This window comes from Oryx dammah, unplaced genomic scaffold (assembly GCF_014754425.2).
Source record: "Oryx dammah isolate SB20612 unplaced genomic scaffold, SCBI_Odam_1.1 HiC_scaffold_18, whole genome shotgun sequence".
In the NCBI taxonomy this organism is placed as follows: Eukaryota; Metazoa; Chordata; class Mammalia; order Artiodactyla; family Bovidae; genus Oryx; species Oryx dammah.
The window spans coordinates 106,384,981-106,405,111 of NW_024070202.1; the positions used below are offsets into that span (position 1 = coordinate 106,384,981).

At 48.0% G+C, this 20,131-nt stretch overlaps 1 protein-coding gene across 2 annotated transcripts; it reads left to right on the plus strand.

Annotated features, from left to right (window-relative positions):
• The first annotated feature begins 175 nt into the window (after nucleotides 1–175).
• On the plus strand, nucleotides 176–18,242 carry CASP2 (caspase 2). 2 transcript variants are annotated; one of them, XM_040260055.1, is made up of 11 exons: nucleotides 176–389; nucleotides 3,643–3,793; nucleotides 4,089–4,256; nucleotides 4,418–4,499; nucleotides 5,098–5,192; nucleotides 5,475–5,651; nucleotides 11,526–11,654; nucleotides 11,806–11,896; nucleotides 15,435–15,584; nucleotides 15,742–15,851; nucleotides 15,998–18,242. In XM_040260055.1, the coding sequence occupies exons 1-11, from the start codon at nucleotides 316–318 to the stop codon at nucleotides 16,127–16,129; spliced, it is 1,359 nt and encodes a 452-aa protein (XP_040115989.1). In that variant the 5' UTR covers nucleotides 176–315; the 3' UTR covers nucleotides 16,130–18,242. The 2 variants fall into 2 exon arrangements, with proteins under 2 accessions (XP_040115989.1, XP_040115990.1); XM_040260056.1 differs by lacking the exons at nucleotides 15,435–15,584; nucleotides 15,742–15,851; nucleotides 15,998–18,242 and adding an exon at nucleotides 11,981–12,045 and having other exon boundaries at nucleotides 221–389.
• Nucleotides 18,243–20,131: the final 1,889 nt, after the last annotated feature.

Consider the following 20,131-nt stretch of genomic DNA (forward strand, 5'->3'; position numbering starts at 1 on the left):
AGCTGTGATTTCCGCGGGAACCATTGACCAATCGGATTGGCCATGTAGGGCGGGGCGGCCCTCGCTTCCCCTTCCGCCTAGCGCGCTCGCTCGCCCTATTGGTCAGCGCGCCCACCGTGCGGGTTCTGCGCCTGCGCGCGCTGCGGCGGCCGCTCCGGCAGGGCCGACCTCGCGTGGGGGGTAGGGGCGGAGCTAGAGGAGGCGGTGCGCAGGCGCGTTGCGCGCCGGCGGACGGGGGAGGGATGCTGAGGACCCGGAGGCTCGCGGTTTGTTTGGGCTGTTGGGGGTGCGCGCACAGCCCGGGAAAAGCGAGAAATGGCGGCGCCGAGCGCGGGCTCCCAGTCCGCCCTTCAGCCAAAGGAGCAGATGGCCGCTGATAGGGGGCGCAGGTGAGTGGGGAGAGTCCGGGGGTCCTTAGTGGGTCAGAGGGGAGGAACGCAGATTTCTGGCGTGTGGTCCTGGCGCCTTTTCACCTCGGAGCCCCTGGAAGCAGCTATATCCGCCCTTCCAGCCAGGGAAGCAATGACCGAGGGGAGCGCAAGTGGGCGAATCTCTTCTGGGCCTTGTCCGTCTCGTGCACAGACTCCCCAGCCTCCATTTCTTCCAACGCACGGGGCTCTGAACCAGGGGAGCTCTTTTCAGTCCCGGCAAATCTCGGCTTCTCTTAAATGATTCTTTATCTTTTCTGTTTCGTGGCTCCCTTTTCAGGAACTAAACTGCTCTCTTAAAAACCTGTGAGACCTGCAGACCTCTGCCTGGTGTGCATTTGTTTTAGGTCGAGTAGATCATGATCTGTATTGCATTGGGTGTAATGACCAGATTTTCAAAGCATTCCACAGAGGTGTTGGGATTTGAGTACCTTGGGTGAGTGTGCCTCGGTCTCTGCCCTAGGTAAATCCTTTCATGGCAGACCCAGAAGATTAACTGAGGGCTTTCGAATCAGACCTGCAGAAGGACAGAGAATCAGGACTTTTAAGACTCGCCTTTGCGTCCGTTTTCTCCACTCCCTCCTCCCTTTCCAGATGTGTCTTAAAGTTCTAAGTGATTGTGGTTACTTCTGAAAAGTCCATGTTTGAAACTGCCCAAGATATGGAATACTGGAAGGAGCAGGTGTGTGGAGAATGGATGGTGCTTCAAATTAAACCCTAATGAGTTACTGATTGAAAATTTAAATCCAGAACGTGGAGTTAAAAACTGAGTGTCGATTAGTGAATTGTGTGAATGAGATGGAATGGGGAGAGATTTTGAGAGGGATTGTCAACGTTTAAGGGCAGACCAAAGGTCCTGCGAAGGAAAACAGGAACCTAGTAGGGAGTGAGGGACACTGGAGAGAATGGTGGCAGGAAACCAAGGGAGGATAAGGTTTCAAGGAGAAAATACTAGTAAATTAAGAGAAAAAAGTTGAGTAAACTGCCCCACCATTGGTGTGTATCCTGAGGAAATACCCAGTATCCAGCTGCGATGTTATCTTGAGACTGGCCTATTAACACTTATTTTTATCAGAGTTCATGCATGTCTGCTTTGGTGTGTGTTCCAAGGTGCTTCTTTAAAAAAAACCAAAGTATTTATTTATTTATGGCCGTGCTGAGTCTTCGTTGCTGCATTGGGGCTTTCTCTAGTTGGCGGACTAGTTGTGCTCCTCTCTTGCTGCGGAGCACAGGCTCTAGGGTGTGCTGACTTCAGTAGCTGTGGCTCCCAGGCTCTAAAGCACATGCGAAGTAGTTGTGGCATACGGGCTTAGTTGCTCTGCTGCACGTGGGATCTTCCTGGACCAGGAATCGAACCGTGTTTCCTGCATTGGCAGGTGCCAAGGTGATTCTTAATGACGTTTCTGATTTCTCTACAGATTGTATTGTTGTAGCAGGTTTTTAATGAATATATGGGATAATAGGAGTATTACGATAGAACAGAAGCAAGAAGTTAAAGCGGAGTTTCAAACATCACTGTCCCAAACCCCAAAGTCAATGAAAGTTGGGTACCTGTAACCCTGGGCCCTGGAGAAGGAAATGGCAGCCCACTCCAGTATTCTTGCCTGGGAAATCCCATGGACAGAGGAGCCCAGCAGCTACAGTCGATGGGGTCACAAAAGAGTTGGACACAATGACTAGGGTCACAAAAGAGTTGGACACAATGACTAAACAACACAACTCTGGGAGTGTTCTACTGGCTGGTTCCTCTGCTTTGGATTTCTTGTGCCTCAGAAGCTCTTCCAAAGCTGCTTTTCCCTCCTCCATTCTAGAATTAAACCATGGACATTCTACAAATGCGTGGTATTTCACTGATTCTGAGATGTATGTCCCCCTCACTCCCGTACTCTTGCCTGGAAAATCCCATGGATGTATGGAGGAGCCTGGTAGGCTACAGTCCATGGGTCCCAAAAAGTTGGACACGACTGAGAGACTTCACTTTCACTCACCCTCAACCCCCACACAAACTCATTTTAACATCTTTGAAATCAGGATGCATTTTAAAATAGATTTTTATGTTGCACACTGAAGCTGTTACCTTTCTTACTGCCATCAGATACTCACTGTTGTTATGTATTTGGAAACTGAGCAGGCTGGCAAGTGCGGAAATATGCTAGGCATATAGATGGTATATATTGGAAATAGGATTCTTTTAGTTCATCAACAGAAGCTGATTTCTTTCCAAATGCATAGCAAAATGAAGGAGTCCTTGAAATGAAGGCGTCCCTCATAAACTAAATTACCACAATAATTTTGGCTTTTACGGTGATTAACCCTATAAGTGATTTCAAGTTACACTGACTGTTTCTGTCATTGACATCTGCTGTCACTGTCAGACTTTCTACTTAATTTGGTTCTTATAGGATTCTGGTCATTTCTGGTGTCATTTTGTCACAGGAGCTAACAGTTTTTAAAAACCATAGTTTTAGGTGGTATAAGTGGGCTTCCCAGGTGGCTCTAGTGGTAAAGAACCTGCCTGCCAGTGTAGGAGATGCAAGAGAGACAGGTTCAATCCCTGGGTCAGGGAGACCCCCTGGAGGAGGGCGTGGCAACCCGCTGCAGTATTCTTGCCTGGAGACTCCCATGGACAGAGGAGCTTGGTGGGCTTACAGTCCTTAGGGTTACGAAGAGTCGGACAGGACTAAAGCAAATAAGCACAGCACATAGCGCAATACAGGCTTAAGAGGGGTATGTGTGTGTGTGATTTATCTGCTGTTGTCCGTTGAGTTTTTCCCATTGTGTTAAATCAGTTTATTTCTCACAGAGGATTATTTTAAATTCAGTCACTGTCAGCAACTTAGATAAGTAATGTGAAATGTTTTCTGCAGGACTCCTGAATTAAAATTGGTCTGACAGACAGAGGAGTATTCCTTATTGTGAATATGTGTACTTGTGTGTGTGTGATTTTTGTCACGATAGACATTTGTTATTCTAGTTAAAACACAGAAGATGATCTCAGCTGAACATCCTCTGTAAAGGATTTATATTATTTGTTTATAATTAATGTGTCACTGCCTAATAACAATACTTTTGTGATTTTAAGCAGATTGAGTAAAGTATGTCTTAGTTATCGGAAGCCCTGTTCCTTATATTTTTCCTACCAACACCTCTTGCACCCCACTCCTCTATGCCAGATCTTGTATTGACGGCTTTTCTGTCCGCCTTTTATCTGCAGGATGTTGAGAGGGTGTGGCATGCATCCTGACCATCAGGAAGCTCTCAAAAAGAACCGAGTGGTGTTGGCCAAAGAGCTGCTGCTGAGCGAACTGTTGGAACACCTCCTAGAGAGGGACATTATCACCTTGGAAATGAGAGAGCACATTCAGGTATCGAGGCAAAAGAGGAAACCCAAGGAAATACATTGGTGGTCAGAACAAGAACAGAGCACGATACAGTGGGAGACAGATGTCATGCTTCACTAAGGCAGTGAAAATGCATTTCTGCCCTCAAGCGTTTGACAGAAAAGACAGAATCCACGAGTAACGGGAAGGAGTTCACACATCCATGTCTTTCTGTGGAAAGGAGTTCTTGAGACGGATGATGATATTAGTGGGAAGCTCGCCTGGAGAAATAGGATTACAGCTGGATGAGTAAGGGTGATGTCATGTTTTATTCTTGTAGGCCAAGACGGGCAGTTTCGGCCAGAATGTGGAACTCCTCAACTTGCTGCCCAAGAGAGGCCCCCAGGCCTTTGATGCCTTCTGTGTGGCCCTGAGGGAGACCAAGCAGAGTCACCTGGAGGAGCTGCTGCTCAGAACCCTGTCCGGTCTTCAGCCTGTAGTCCCGCCGGTATGGAGCCCTAGGCTGTGTGTGTTGAGAAAGGCTAGTTTGGTGGGAAAGGCATCTTTGAGACAGTGGGGATGCGTTGGGGTCGGGGGACTAGGGTTCTGTATTACTTGATCTGAACCAGCTCCCCTGAGCCTGGCTTGGTGGGTCCTCCTTTCTTACAGTTGAGCTGTGACTATGACCTGAGTCTCCCTTTCCCGGTGTGTGAGTCCTGTGCCCCCCACAAGCGGCTCCGCCTGTCTCCAGGTAAGAATTGATGATGTAAAATAGCACAACCCCTCCTCTCCACCCCAACCAGTCCCCCGTTGCAGATTGACTTCCGTTTCCTTGACTGGTATCTGACTTTGCCTAGTGTGATACCTGTTTTTGTTCATAACTGGCACAGTTTCCTCGGTGCATTTGTTAGGGACCAGCAGGACAGTTTAGATGGGCTGTAGGTTGGACCTGTTTCCTTTCCATAACAGATGACTTTTTTAATGGTGATTGGCCCTTGGAGCAACTGGTGCAGGTAGGAGATTTCTGCACGTGATTAGTGTGTGTTTATATACAGCTGAGTTACTTTACAGTGAGGAAAAACTAGGCTGTGGGCCTCTAGCGTGCTGACTGATTAGAATAAGACTTCTATCAGATACCGCATTCAGTCATTGAGTGGGTTGAGCACCTGCTACTATATGTAGGTCCAGTGCAGAGGATCCCGCGATGAGCAAAAGCAAACAGGGTCTCTGTCTCCGTAGTGCTTACAAACCAGGGGAGTGAGCGAGACCAAAGGGCACCGGAAGTTATAGGAAAATACTAAGATTGCCGGGTAGACGATAAGCTGGTTTTTCTGGTTTGTGTGCCACAGATGCAGTGGAGTACTCCCTAGACCATGGTGATGGTCCTCCCTGCCTTCAGGTGAAGCCCTGCACACCTGAGTTTTATCAAACACACCACCAGCTGGTGAGTCTTGGAAAATGGCAAGAGGAAAGGCCCTGGGAAATGAGATCCCCTTCCTGGGCATCTGAACGTAGCTACCTTGTGTATACATCATTTCCTTCTCGCCTTGTTAGTCTTAAAAGCGTTGCCCGTTGACTGTCTTTTGTGGGCATTTCTATATTTTGACCCGGTGGGGCTACGAAGAAGAATGTGACGTCTAGTTTTCTTGAAATGTCTCATTTTGGAGGGGGAGGCATAGTTTCTGTCCTCACGAAGCTGACGGTCTCATTGGGTGCCCCTCCCAAGGCCTACCGGTTGCAGTCTCGGCCCCGTGGCCTGGCACTGGTGCTGAGCAACGTGCACTTCACTGGAGAGAAAGACCTGGAATTCCGCTCGGGAGGAGATGTGGACCACAGCACTCTCGTCACCCTCTTCAAGCTCTTGGGCTACAAAGTTCATGTTCTTCTTGACCAGACCGCACAGGTAGGTACCTGAGGTGCAGGGCATGTTGACATGTGCATCAGAGAGCTGGTGACATGTGGGGGCCAGACATGTCCATGCTCCTAAGCCAGGCAGGCTGGGCTTTACTAGAGTTATTCTCTCTCCCTACTTTTTTACTTACTGTATTCTGTCTCCCACCGTGCAGCCTAGTTTTTAAAAAAAGAAATGAGGGACTTCCCTGGTGGCCCATTGGTAAAGAGTCCGCCTTCCAGTGCAGGAGACATGAGTCCAATCCCTCATCTGGGAAGATCCCACGTGTCTCAGAGCAACTAAGCCCACGTGCCACAACTTCAGAGCCTGTGCTCTAGAGCCCAGGAGCCACAACCACTGAGCCCGAGGGGCCTGGAGCCTGTGTTTCACAACAAGAGAGTAGCCCCCTGCTCTCCTAAATTAGAGAAAAGCCCTCCCAGGAAGACCCAGCACAGCCAAAATAAATACATTAAGTTTTAAAAGGAGAGAGAAAGATCTGGGGCCAGCTGGCTGCTGCAGTGTTGACCTCCCAGGGTGGCTGTGCTCCCTGAATAAGAATGGTCCAGAATCGGGTTCTCCCAGCTAAGCAACTTGTTTCCCAAGCACTCAGGAGGTGAGGAGACACTGATATGCACCCAGCCAACCAAGGGAAGGTACATACAAGTCAGGACTACACAGGACAATGACGTCTTGATTGATCCTGCTGCTTAGGGTTCCAGCTGTTACTCTCATGATGACGTTGGCCGATAAAAGTTTGCTAGAATTGTGCTTGTAAAATACTGTTTTGTTGCTGTTTCGTGAATTAACATGACCTGTTGTTTTAAGTTGTGTGACCACAAGACAGATCTTCGGGTAGATAACTTGTGAACTAGATTCCTGCAGGTCATCAGCATTTTTGTGATCTGTTAGTCTCCGTTAGCCTCAATTATTGGCTGTACCACTGACATTTTTACCTCTAGGGAGTTCTGTTTTGAAACTGAAAATAGTCCATTGGTAGATCGATACTAATTATTCCATTTGATTCCAGGAAAACAGTACTGTCCTAAACTTGCCTTTGGGAATGTCCATGGTAAAAAGGTTTCTAGGAGATTCTCTTTGATCTGTTGAGGTAGGGTGGTCCCTGTCTGTCTTCAGCATTGTCTGTGGATTTCATTTCTATTTCTCAGTTGTCTTACTTCTATGAAGTAGATTATATATCTGCTAAACTTTGGGTAAGGCCAGTTTCAGTGGTTGATACCTGAATGTTGTCCTCCTGTTGCCAGCATCTCAGTGATAGCAGCTCCTGCAAAGGAGTAAACTCACCCTTGCTTCAAAGCCATGGCTAGAACAGGTTCTTGGATCATCAGGTACTTTCCTGAGAGTTTCCTGGGCTTAGAGTAAGGGGGGACAACAGTAATTCTTTCAGAGGGAGTCCTATTAGAAGGTCATTTAACAAAATGAATGCTGTTTACATTTCTTTAGTGGTTTTGGTCTAATCGTTCCTTTTACTATGGATATGCTCTGTCTTTGTTTTCCAAATTTTTTGCAGTTGGTAAAGGATTTTGTGTGCCTGATAGTTAAAAGATACATCCCTAATCACCAAGTCAGCTGTGGGCTCCTGCTTCTTGGTGACATTCAGTAGCTGTGATGGGCCTATGAGCCCACTTCACAGATCTCATTTCCTGATGCAGATTCAAAGACCTGTTGGATTCTGATTCTCTGATTACATTGTTCCATGACTTGAATTGCAGCAGAGTTCAATTTTGAGCCCCTTATAATGGGGAACTATGTGAACTGCCAGAGCTTCCCTGACAGCTCAATGGGTGAAGAATCTGCCTTCAGTGTAGGACCTTGGTTCAATTCCTGAGTCAGGAAGATCCCCTGGAGAAGGGACAGGCTACCCACTCCAGTATTCTCGGGCTTCCCTTGTGGCTCAGCTGGTAAAGAATCCGCCTGCAATGCGGGTGACCTGGGTTTGATCCCTGGGTTAGAAAGATCCCCTGGAGAAGGGAAAAGCTACCCACTCCAGTATTCTGGCCTGGAGAATTCCATGGACTATATAGCCCATGGGGTCCAAAGAGCTGGACACGACTGAGTGACTTTAAATTTTGAGACCCTTATAATGGGGAACTATGTGAGCTCTCAGAGATTTTTTAAAATGTGAACCTTGAATTCAGGGGACCTCAGTTAGATGAAAGTCTTGATTTCAGTTTTTAAAAAAAAAGCAGCACGTCCCCTAATGTTCCTGAGACAACAAAGGATTAGAAACAGTGTCTTCTGCAATAGTGAAGAGGAAGAAGCCATCACCTGGGTAGATGTGGTCAGGAGGGTGTGAGACTTCAGCTGTCTTGGAGGGTGGAAGCTGCTGAGGAGGGGTGAAGGGGTCCTACACAGGGGCCACCGCATACAGGTTAGAGCTGTGTGTGATGTTCAGGACCTTGTGGTGAACCAAGTGTCTGGGGCCCAGGAGTGCCAAAAACAAGATTGGAGATGAGGGGACCAGAATGCCCAGGGCCTTGAATGTCTTCCCAAAGGAATTGGATTTCCTTGTGTTGACACTCCAACATCATTAGTAGTTTTTGAATAGAAAGGTGATGCATTCACAGTGATGATTCAGGAAGATTAATATGATACCATTGTAAAGAATGAGGTAGAGGGCTTCCCTGGAGGTCCAGTGGTTAAGACTTCATGCTTCCAATGCACGGGGTGCAGGTTCAATCCCTGGCTGGGGAACTGAGACCCCACATGCTATGATGAGATGGCAGGGGTTCTGAACAGGATAGCAGACCAAAAGGAAAAGGACACATGTGGAAAATAGTATAATGGCATGATTGTACCGTCAGTGCTTTGTGACTGAATAATATGGAAGAAGAAGAAAAATGTAAGGAATTGAGAGCCTCCGAGGAAGTCAGGACCAAAGACGTGAATTTGGGAACTGCTTGTATAGGAAAAAGACTTAAGTAATGAGAGCCTGTGATCTTCAAGAAGGAGCCAGAGGGCTAGGATTGAACCTTGAGGGTATCACCCTCCCCACGTATCTGGTCCTCAGCAGCCCTGGAGGTGCAGAACAGGGGACAATGCAGGGTCAGCTTCTGACAGTGGCCGGGCAAGCTCGCAGGCACGGCTGAAACCAGATGACAGCAGTGGGTGTGATCATTTGGTGCAATGGGCATTTGCACAGGAATACTTTCTTCCTGATCAAATGTCCTCAGCAGGCCAGAGACAGAACCAAGAAAATTTAGATCCTCTTTTTCTCCCCCTATTCTTTTTTTGCTTTAGAGATAATGTCACTTAAAAGTCTGAGATGGTGTAATCTTGAAGAATTGTCTTATGCTGATGGTGCTGGCGAGCACGGTGGTATCTTCCCTGCCCATGGAGGTGTTCAGTGCTTCTGTTCTTCATCAGAGTCTGTTCTCATTGCTTCCACCTCATGAAGTTACTAGTTCTAGAATTACAGTTTATTGTATGTTAGGCAATGAGATACCCTTTAAAGTGGCAGATTTCTTTTCACCAGGTATTGGTTTATAGCTGGCTTTGAGAGTATAGTGACAAGCGCTATGGGTCATCTCTGGAAAATGCAGCTGCCCATAGGATTTTGTGTGTAGTTGCAGGGAGTTCACAGGTTATTCCCTTCTGTGTCCCCCAGCCAAAAACACGTACAAGTGTGAAGAGCCGTGCTATTTATAGAAGCACTGTAATTTTATCAAAAATAGATCTCAAGATCCTATTTTAAGCTATGCTGCTTTCAGAAAAATTCCCCCAAATGACTAACCCCCATTTATTCAGTGGTTTAGTCTTATTAAATTCAGTTACAGAGCCTTTCTATTCTTACTTTGGACTTTGTTGTCTTCTGTTTACTGATGTAATAACCTCAGTTAAGTTCAGAATGCTCCTGAGTGCCAAACCTATACTTTTATTCCCTTGGAGCAAAATTAGCTTCCACTGTTACATGTTAAATTCTGTTTTAGTCAACTCCAGAGGAGCAGTCATAACTTATATGTATTCTCTGGAGATTATATATTATTGAATGAATTTTGGATATCTTTTATTACCTTAAGATCTCCAGAATTATGGCTGGATTCTGTTTGCTCAGAAATTATACATGCCCTTTCAACACAACCAGTTTCTCCATTTCCAGTGAAACTGCAGACTTTCAAGTCTTTTTTGAAATCTCAGTTATCTGCAAACAGATATGTTCCAAACAGCAGATGAATTCTCACATGTTAGCACAGCAGACTCGCACGGAGGGCTTGTGGAAGCTCAGCTTGCCAGGAGCAAAGACTGCATTTCCTGCAGATTCCTGGGTGAGGCTGATGTGGCTCTTTGAGAGGTCACACTTGGAGAGCCACTGCAGTCTGTTAATACAAGTAGGAGCTGGGTATGGTGCTGTTAGATACACGTGTACTGAAACTTTTTTGCTTTATAGCGCGTTCTTCATTATATTTTGGTCAAATTCATAGCAAAATAAACTCATTTTCTCCCTGCTCATCTCAGAGACAATCTAGACATTTTGAGTTGTAGAGGGAGACGTAATTAACAATTTGTATCACATTGGTATAATTATGCTATTAGATGTATTATAACTTTCCATTGTATAGAGCAAATGTTTAAGGTAGAGTGTTACTCATATATGGCAGTCTAGTGCAAGATCAAAAAGATTCTTAAGCTGGACTACAGTGTTTCTTTGGAAAAATAATATTGCTACCCTTCATTAGAAGGCACAGTATGAAGGCAGGTCTTTGCAGTATGTTCCAGGCATAGTGACAAGCCCCTTCTGTGCAATATCTCGGGGCTTCCTTGGTGGCTCAATGGTAAAGAACTCACCTGCTAATGCAGGAGACGTGGGTTCGATCCCTAGGTTGGGAAGATTCCCTGGAAAAGGAAATGGCAACCCATTCTAGTGTTCTTGCCTGAGAAATCCCATGGACCGAGGAGTGTGGCGGGTTATAGTCCTTGGGATCACAAAAGAGTCGGACATGACTTAGCCACTAAACAACAGCAGCAATGGATGCAGTGTTTCATTTAATCTTTACAAACTCAAGAGAAAATTTACTCTTAATTGTCTTCTTACAAAGTGGATATTAGAACCTGTTCTAATATATGAACCCAGGGGTTAAACCTAGGTCTCTCTGATCCACCGGCTCATGTGGGTAGTCATGACCCTGTCCAGAGTCCTCCGTAGAGTGTGGTCTTCTGTGAGCAAAAGTATTTTTGTACAGACGTCATCATTGTCTCTGGGAACTTCATTTCTGAGACAGAAAACAGCATAGAAGTACTGCTGTCCTCTGTTGTGATGATCCTGTGAGCCCGTGGTCACAGAGCAGTTCTTAACGGCTGTTATTTTTTTGTAAGTGTGTTACTTACTCATTCACAGTTTACCTGGCGGTCCCCTTTGTGCCATTAAAGTACAAGGGAACATGCGCTGACGAAAGAGCTGGTTGATGCCTGGAGAGTGGGTCAAATTAACTAGCATCTGCATGATTAGCTTATCAGTAACTTGGCTTCACTCCAGGAGTTCTTCACAGGAGCTTGTAATGAGCCTGTGAGTCATTATATTCAGTGTTTTTTCTAAGTGAGTGTTAGTTGCTCAGTCTTTGCGACCCCATGGACTGCAGCCCACGAGGCTCCTGTGTCCATGAGGTTTTCCAGGCGTGGATACTGGAGTGGGTTGCCATTTCCTTCTCCAGCGGATCTTCTCGACCCAGGGATTGAACCTGGGTCTCCTGCACGGCAGGCAGATTCTTTACCGACTGAGCTAAAGTCATGTAGTTTTCTCGTGCTTACTTAGCTTCTGACTTGGTAGAAAACACGTTTGATTTTCTAATAGCCTAGGGCTTCAGACACTGAAAGGAAGCTTGCATAGGTGCTGACTCTGGGGAGCAATCCTGAAAGGCATCTTTCTCCTAGGAAATGCAAGAGAAACTGCAGAGTTTTGCCCAGCTCCCGGCTCACCGAGTCACTGACTCCTGCATAGTGGCGCTCCTCTCCCACGGCGTGGAGGGCGGCATCTACGGCGTGGACGGCAAACTGCTCCAGGTGCGTGCCGGTCTGTGGCCGCGGCTGCTGAGCCTGGGCCACACCACCTCCCGCTGCCCATCTCTCCAGGGATGGCCGCTGTTTATGTGTACAGGACTCGGGGGTCCCACTGACCACCAACCACCTCTTCTCCCTTATTTCTCTCCGGCAGCTACAAGAGGTTTTTCGGCTCTTTGACAATGCCAACTGCCCAAGCCTACAGAACAAACCGAAAATGTTCTTCATCCAGGCCTGCCGTGGAGGTGAGTGCCCTGGCGGACCGGCACCTGGGTGTGGCCCCCGGGCAGCCTCCCGCCCGCTCTCACTTTCCTGTTTGCTCCTCTCAGGTGCTAGCGGATCCCCTGGGCACCTCCTTCTGTTCACTGCTGCCACCGCCTCTCTTGCTCTGTAAGTGTCTCCCGACGCATGGGGTGTGCTGGGACTCGGGCCGCCCCTGGCTCTCAGGTGGTCAGCTCTCTGCGCGCCGCCACGTCCGCCCCCAGGATGCTCTCGGCCAGTGCCTTCACCTTCTTTGAGGACGCTTCCTTTTTTCCTGTGCTTATTAACCCCGGTGCGCTTTTCTCATCGCTCTTTCTGGTTCAGGGTCTGCCAGCTGCTCTGCTTCCTCACCCTCTCACTTGATCCTCTGCCTCTTTTTCTTTCTCCACCTCTCCTCTCCCTTTCCGCTTTCTCCTCCTCCTCCTCTTCTCCCTCACACCCCGTTCTCGCCTCCTCTCCTCTCCGGGCCCCTCCTGTGTCGTGCGGGAGAGCAGTGTGGAGGCCCCACGTCAGCCTTTGGCTCCTGCCCTCCTGCGAGCTCCTCCCATCCATCTTGCATGCACTCTCTTCATCCCTTGAAAAGCCAGGACTCCCTGATTACGGGCAGAAGACATGCGGGCGTGCTTCTCATCACAGAGGAAAAGAGTAATGATTGAAAGCTCTGAACGTGGAGTCAGATTCTGCCTCTGCTACTGACTAGTCATGTGACGTTATAGAGGAGTTACTCCATGTCCCTCCACCTTAGTTTCCTCAGTATAAAATGTAGGTAATCACACGTCCTAAGGTCATGTTGTTGTGATGGTTAAGTGAAGTGGTTCCATGAAAGTGGTTCGTATTAGCTTAGTGCCTGGCTCATGGTAAATCCACAAAATACCAGCTCTGACTGTTATAACGTGGTCTGTGCCCTTAAGAGACTTACAGTTTGATTTAAAGGTCCCTTTGTCCAAAGATTCAAATAATGTATTTTTTACATGGGTATAGCAGTATTCTTGCCTGGAGAATCCCATGGACAGAGGAGCCTGGTGGGTACAGACCATAGGATGACAAAGAATCGGACACAACTGAAATGACTTAGCGCGCACGCATAGCAGAGCGCAGCAGTGGAATAGCAGGTAGAGCCTTTCAAGGAAAGGAGGAGTGCAGTGTGACAAGCACACCAAGATGAGAAGGATACCCCTTCCCCTGCCCAGAGCGGGCTGAGCCAGAAGTATGCCTGGTTCTCCATCTGAGTCAGTCACGTGTAGTGAGATGTGGCTGACCACGTGAGACAGATCCTAGTGATCATAAACCTGGGGGCACAGCTGAGATTTGGGGCTTTCACAGATAATAGTACAGAACTATTGGGAGCACAAGTGAGAAATAATTGGATAATTTTTTTTTTTTCAGGATGATTACAGGGAGCAATGCTGAGAAAAAAAGAGTATGTGTGAGCAGGAACTTCCTCTTTTTATGTCCCTGCTGTATCCCCAGGCCCAGGGCACTGCGTGACACATAGTAGCACATCATAAATATTGGCTGAGTAGATGGAAATTCAGTTCAGTTCAGTCAGTCAGTCGTGTCTGACTCTTTGCGACCCCATGGACTGCAGCACACCAGGCCTCCCTGTCCATCACCAACTCCTGGAGCTTGCTCAAACTCAAGTCCATCAAGTCAGTGATGCCATCGAACCATCTCCTCCTCTGTCATCCCCTTCTCCTCCTGCCCTCAATCTCTCTCAGCATCAGGGTCTTTTCAAATGAGTCAGCTCTTCGCATCAGGTGGCCAAAGTATTGGAGTTTCAGCTTCAACATCAGTCCTTCCAATGAACATCCAGGACTGATCTTTAGTATGGACTGGTTGGATCTCCTTGCAGTCCAAGGGACTCTCAAGAATCTTCTCCAACACCACAGTTCAAAAGCATCAATTCTTTGGCACTCAGCTTTCTTTATAGTCTCTCACATCCATGCATGACCACTGGAAAAACCATAGCCTTGAGTAGACGGACCTTTGTTGGCAAAGTAATATCTCTGCTTTTTAATATGCTGTCTAGGATGGAAATTAGTCTGCCTAAGAAGTGGAGCAATAATACAGAAAACAGATACAGGGATATTGTGAGAAAAGAGCCATTCATTGATCAATAGATCTGAGACACAAAGGCAGGAAAGGCGTCTCCTTTCTCTTGAAGGACGCATGTAGCTTGGCCTGTTTCCTGTAGGAGGCATCACTGGCAAAGTGAAGTTAACATGTTCATCATCATTTTCTCCTGTGTCAGAGATTATATACAAATACCAGACCTGGGTAAGGAAAGATAGCACCCTGCTGGGCTAAGCTGAATCTTTTCTTTAAAATCAAATCCTCCAAGGGATGACCAGTAAGCCAGCTATTCCTTTAAAAGTCTGAGCTCACCTGTCTTCTGCTGTACTTAGTTAACATAACTGATGCCTCTAAAAAGGACCCTGCCCTGGTTGACTGGCTCCTAAACTGGAGTGTAAGCTCCATGAGGATGGGGACTTTCTCTTCACTGTATCCCTTGGGCTTAAAACAAAAACAGTGCTTGGCATGTGGCAGTTGCACAGTAAATTTTTGTCGGATCAGTGAATCTTGGTCATTTTCTGCACAGACCTTCAAGCTTCGCTCCCCTTTAAGGCTCTCTTGGGTGTTACTTGGAGCAGGAGATGTAAAGAAAAAGAAAGCCTACATACTCTGTTACCTTTGGCTTGACAAGCTGTGTGTCCTTCTGTTTCTTTCCTACCACTCCCAAACAACAGCATCAAAGAAACACATCTGGGGCTAGATAAGGCCCGGTCAGAAGGTTGGGCGTGTGCTCAGGGGGTGTCGAGGATCTACTGCTAATAACTGAATAATAGTGTTCTTTTTACATTGTTTAAGAGAAAACAGTTGTTTATCCCACTTTTAAATGTCTCTTAAATTTTGTGTGCCAGCTACAATTTGGCTTATGAAATTAATAAATAATAAGTGGTTTAAAAATAGCAAATATACCGTGGAAACAGCTGATCATGCTTAGTTTTATAATGTGTTTTTCAAATACATAGAAACTGGTTGTGATTTTCATATAGCATACTTGTAGTAATTATATTTTTGGTTTATTAACTTGTTTCTCTTTTTTATGTAATAAAACTGTATCAGTATCTTGTCGTGTATTGCAATAAGCAGCACTTTGACTTCCAGGTATACTGATAATTGGACGAGTAAATCGTGGACACAGATGGCTTTTCGTTCTGTTTACAAGGAGTATTTGATTGAGCACTTTCCCTGTCTTACAGAGTGGACAGAGCTCAGACCACATATACGTGCACGTGCGTGGCCACCCTCTGCATGATCGGTGCACACTGGCAGAGGAGGAGTAATGGTGTTTGTTTTCCTTTTTTTTTTTTAATTAATTCATCAGCCACAGGTTGGAGGCAACAGCTGGAAATGGCTCTTCCCCGTCCCAGTTGCAGGGAACTTGGGCTTGCCTGTGACAGGCCCAAGAGAGGTGGGATGAAATAACGTCTTTGTCCACTCTTATCTGCTTTTGTACAGATGAAACAGATCGTGGGGTCGACCAGCAAGATGGGAAGAACCATGACCGATCCCCCGAGTGCGAGGAGAGCGATGCCAGTGGAGAGGAGCTGCTGAAGACACGGCTGCCCACCCGCTCAGACATGATTTGTGGCTACGCCTGCCTCAGAGGTATTGTGTGTCCCGAGGAGTGATCCCAAAGGTGGCAGCCTCTTGGACGCAGGCTCTGTCACGCAGGGCTCCGACCAGGGCGGGTGTGGGGGAGGTCAGTCCGCTGGGGTGGGTGCCCGTGGCCTTCAGCCGGCGCCCACTGCTGCTCTGGTTGCAGGGACCGCTGCCATGCGCAACACCAAGCGGGGCTCCTGGTACGTGGAGGCCCTCACCCAGGTGTTCTCCGAGAGGGCCTGTGACATGCACGTGGCCGACATGCTGGTGAAGGTACGTGGGCCCCGCCCGGCCACGCAGTGTTGCTCCCTCCTGCTCCCTTGCACTGGATTTCAGTCTTCCACCACCCTTCTGCTTGTGCTGGGATTCTGAAAGCACCCGATTCTCATACCCCGGCTGCTGGGTCTCTGCCTTGGCAGGTGAACGCACTCATCAAGGAGCGGGAAGGCTACGCCCCTGGCACGGAGTTCCACCGCTGCAAGGAGATGTCCGAGTACTGTAGCACCCTGTGCCGCCACCTCTACCTCTTCCCGGGCCACCCCCCCACGTGATGCCAGCCCCGGCCCCCGCAACCCACCTCGTCACCGGGCCGCGTGGAGGCCGCCGGGCCTCAGGAGGCGAGGTAGAGCCTCTCTCCCCAGGATGCCCGGCTCCCGTGCCTCCCCTCAGGGACTGGGACTCCCCTAGGCTCCTTTCTCAAACCCACCATCTCCGCCGGTGACCTCCCATGCACAGCTCTCCTGTAGAGCCGGCTCTGGCTGGACTCGTTGCCAGGAGCGTGTGGCCTCTGTTGAGGGACCTGGCGAGTGACACTGTGCACGCAGTATCCTGACAGGGAGAGGGCGTGTAGGTTTCCTCGATGTTTGTGTTCAGCTCCTGCCCCAGCGCTCTTGGAGGAAGCACCCTGGTAATCGCTTTTGTTTCAGCAGCTGAGATGTCCCAGAGGTCACACCTCCCATCTCTTATGTCCCAGCCCCATTTGTCCCAAAGTGGGAGTTTCAGTTCAACACAGACAGTTTTCATTTGGTTTCAAAAGGCCAAGCACCTTCTGCTACTGTGGGTGGGCCCGGACCTCTGTGTTTGTCCCCTTCGGTTCCAGGAGGTCTCCCCTGGGAAGGACCGCCTTCTCAGCTCAGCTCTTGGCTCCTTGGGGCTCAGGGAATTCAGCCTTTCAGCGGAGGTCAGAATTTGGATGCCTTGTGTCTGTTAACTTGTTGATCTTTGCCCATGGAAGCTTCCAAGATCTTTTCATGGGTTGTGGGTGCCCTGAGCTTTGTACCTGAAGTGAGCCTTGCAGGGAGTGTCAGCAGAGGAGATAAGGGTGCTATGCTTGCTCATGCTTGGCAGTCTGCCACTTTATCCTTGTTTTTCTTCCCGTGAAGTGCCCCTCCTAGAAAAGCTTCCTGGCTGTTATCTCTCTGCTTCTTGTTTCTCCCCTCTTTACCTTTGTCTCATTCTGTTTACTGCAGCCGTGAAATCATCTAAAATACAGCTTAATTGGATCGTTTGGCTGCTTGAGGATGTAATATAGTACTTTGTTCCAGCTTTCTTCTTCCGTATTAAATCCCCTCTGGATTTTACGTGTTATTTCCCCTTCCCATTGTGACTGTCCATTTCAGGGAGGTCAGTGCTCTATATGTTATTTATTTACCCTAAAAACCACCTTTATATGCACTTACATGAAGCCTTCTATTCTTAAAGGCCTTCTTTTTTGACATACGACAATCTAATCTGTGTATGACAGATTTTGATTTTGGTTTTTAAGTATAAATCTGATCCTCTTACTCCCCTGCTTGGAACCCTTTGGTTTCCTGTCACACTTCTAATCAAATCCAGACTCCTTCCCTTGGCCTTTAGGGCTTCCTAAGTGCTGATTTCCCTGTAAGCGGCAGCTCAGTGATGTCCTGGGTTTCTCAAACATTCTGAGGTCTTTCCTGGCCCTGTCAGACACTCTTCCTGGGTCCGCTGAGCCCTACCCCTCGCCACTCTTGACCCTGGTGGCTTCTTTATCCTTCAAGTCAGAGCTCAAAGGCCACCCTTTTGTGGAAGCCTTCCCAAGCCATTCTGTCTATTAAAAATCGAGTGTTGTTTTTAACTTTCTGTCTTCTGTTTAATCCCCTCATTGCACTTATCACACTGTATAATCACTCATTATATGCGTGCGTGCTTCACCTGTTCATTCGCATCTCCCCTTTAAACTCCATGAGGGCGGAAACCTTGTCTCGTTCACTAATAGGCACCCAGTGCCTGGCACGTCATAGGTCTTCAATAAATGTTTGCTGAAGAAAGGAGGCAACCCTAGCTAGAACCCTACTCTTTGACGAAATTTCCCTTTTGGTGAAAATACCCAGTTTAGTGTTTGTACTCCATATCCTCCCACGTGTTTTGTTTCATCCACTGGTGTTATTAGCTCCCGAGGACAGAAGTCACATGCAGGGCGACTTCCTCTGCATCTCCCATGGTGCTGGGTGCAGCACCCAGGCTCTGGTAGTTCAGGTGCTCAGTAAATACTTGTTCCATGAGCTGGGGGCTCGGAGACTTGTTGCCAAGTCCTGCCCTTGGCTCAGTGTCATCTGGAAGTATTTAGGTGATAGAACCTTTCCAGTTCCCACTGCCAGGATTTTGTATTGCCATCTGGTGCCAAATAAATGCTCATATTTATTACCGATGTGTGCCTGATGTCTGTAGATAAATCCGTGTTGGGAAGCCCATTTATTTCCTTGGCTTCTTAGAGCTGCTTTTTCCCCACCACCTCACAGGGCGCACCCAGAGCGGGACACATCTTGTTTGGCTGCAAGATCTTTCTAATGCCACCAGGTCCGCATTTTGGACGGGCCCACCTCCATTGTCGTGGCCACAGGCAGCGTCCCCAAACACAGCTACCAGCACTGGGATTCCTCATGGTCACAAGCGGTGGAAGAGTCAAGTAGCATCAGTCCTGGATTATTTAGATGATGTGATGGAAGCTAGAGAAACAGATTGAATTGGAATGGGAGGAGATGCCAAGGATCGTAGAATTCCCCATCTCGCATAGTCCAATTTGGGTTTAAGGTTTTCCTGGCTGGATGTAGCTGGTAAGAGAATTCTCGGGCAGTGGACTGTGTAATCTGGGGAATTCTCGGGTGTGGTATGTCTGCACCTGGAGAGGCAGGCAGGCTACAGAGGGTTAGAAACAGGAAGTTCTGTAGGAGCTTTGTGGTGGGATAGCTGATGAGGACCCTGGGGGAGGGAAGCTTGTCTGTGAACCTAGAGGAGGAAGAGCAAAGAAGGACGAAGCTGAGCTGAAGCATCACCAGATGGAAAGAGGAACTGGCTGAAGAACACTGAGGGCAAAGGCCTTAGGAGCAGGCTGGCCCCGGGTACCTCTGGAGGGAAGGCCCTGGAGCAGTGAGCGGGAGGACAGCCTGTGGGAGGTGGGTGTGTTCCGGGCTTGCAGAGCAGCATCTGCTGAGCTGGACTCCCTGTCCTCCCCGCCCCGCCCTTGGATAAGGGTGTCAGGTTGAATTTCACAGCTCCGTGTTCTCTGCCAGGGGATTCTCTTCTAAAATTATCCCCCTTCCAGAACTGGGGGCGGTTCTTTGCTGCCCTCCCCCCATCCCATCTCCCATGATAAGGAAGAGAATAACGAGAACAAACGGAGCGAGTGGGATATTCCAGTAGAAGGAGAAAGTGGTCTGAGGCAAAGATGTTAATAACTGCTCCAGCTGCCCGAACACACTGCGTCTCACAGGCCCTGTGCTTGCAGCTTTACACCATCCTCCCACAAGCCAGGAGGGTGTCATCGCCCTGGTTCTTCAGAAGAGGAAAATGAGGCTCAGAAACTTCAATATACAGAAGAAAAAGCTGTAGCTTTAAGGACACAAACTCCAGAATTAAATAGATTTTGAATACTGGCTTGTCCTTTTAAGGTATCAGACCTTGGCTAAGGTACCTAACCTCGCCCTCATATAAACACGGGTAAATCATTGCTGCCTTAATGAAGGATGCTACTGTGTGAGGATGAAGCGGGAGGATGTGTGGTGGATCACTTGGGGTTAACGCATTACAGATGCTGTTACCATCTCTGAGCGTGAACCTCAGTTTAACGACACAAGTTAACATTCGGCGCTCACTTTGGCGCAGACACTGACTTTTAACGTCCGTTCTTTTCTCTCCATAACCCTCAAGTTAACTGCCTTTCTAAGGAAACAGAGGCCAGAATGGGTAACAATCTGTCAGCTTGAGTTCAACAATTTTGCTTCTGTGACTTTTTTTCTTAGCAAAAGTTTTTTTTTTTTCCTCCCTCCTTACTTTTTGGGGCTATAGATTTCCCCCATTGAGTTGTGAGAAGGAGCCTGAGACCAAAAGAAAGACTATTCCATCTTAGCCCTTGTTGGGCAGAGAACAGGGGAAAAAGTGTATCTAGTGTTCAAACATCCAGAAGAGGGAGAAAGAGCCCTGTCCATTGTCAGGAAGGCGTCATATGCCGGGGAGGGAAGGGACCAGGCCTTTTTGAAAGATCTGGGAGGCAAGGTTCAGTAAGCATAGAGGAGAAATGACTACCAGCGAGAAAT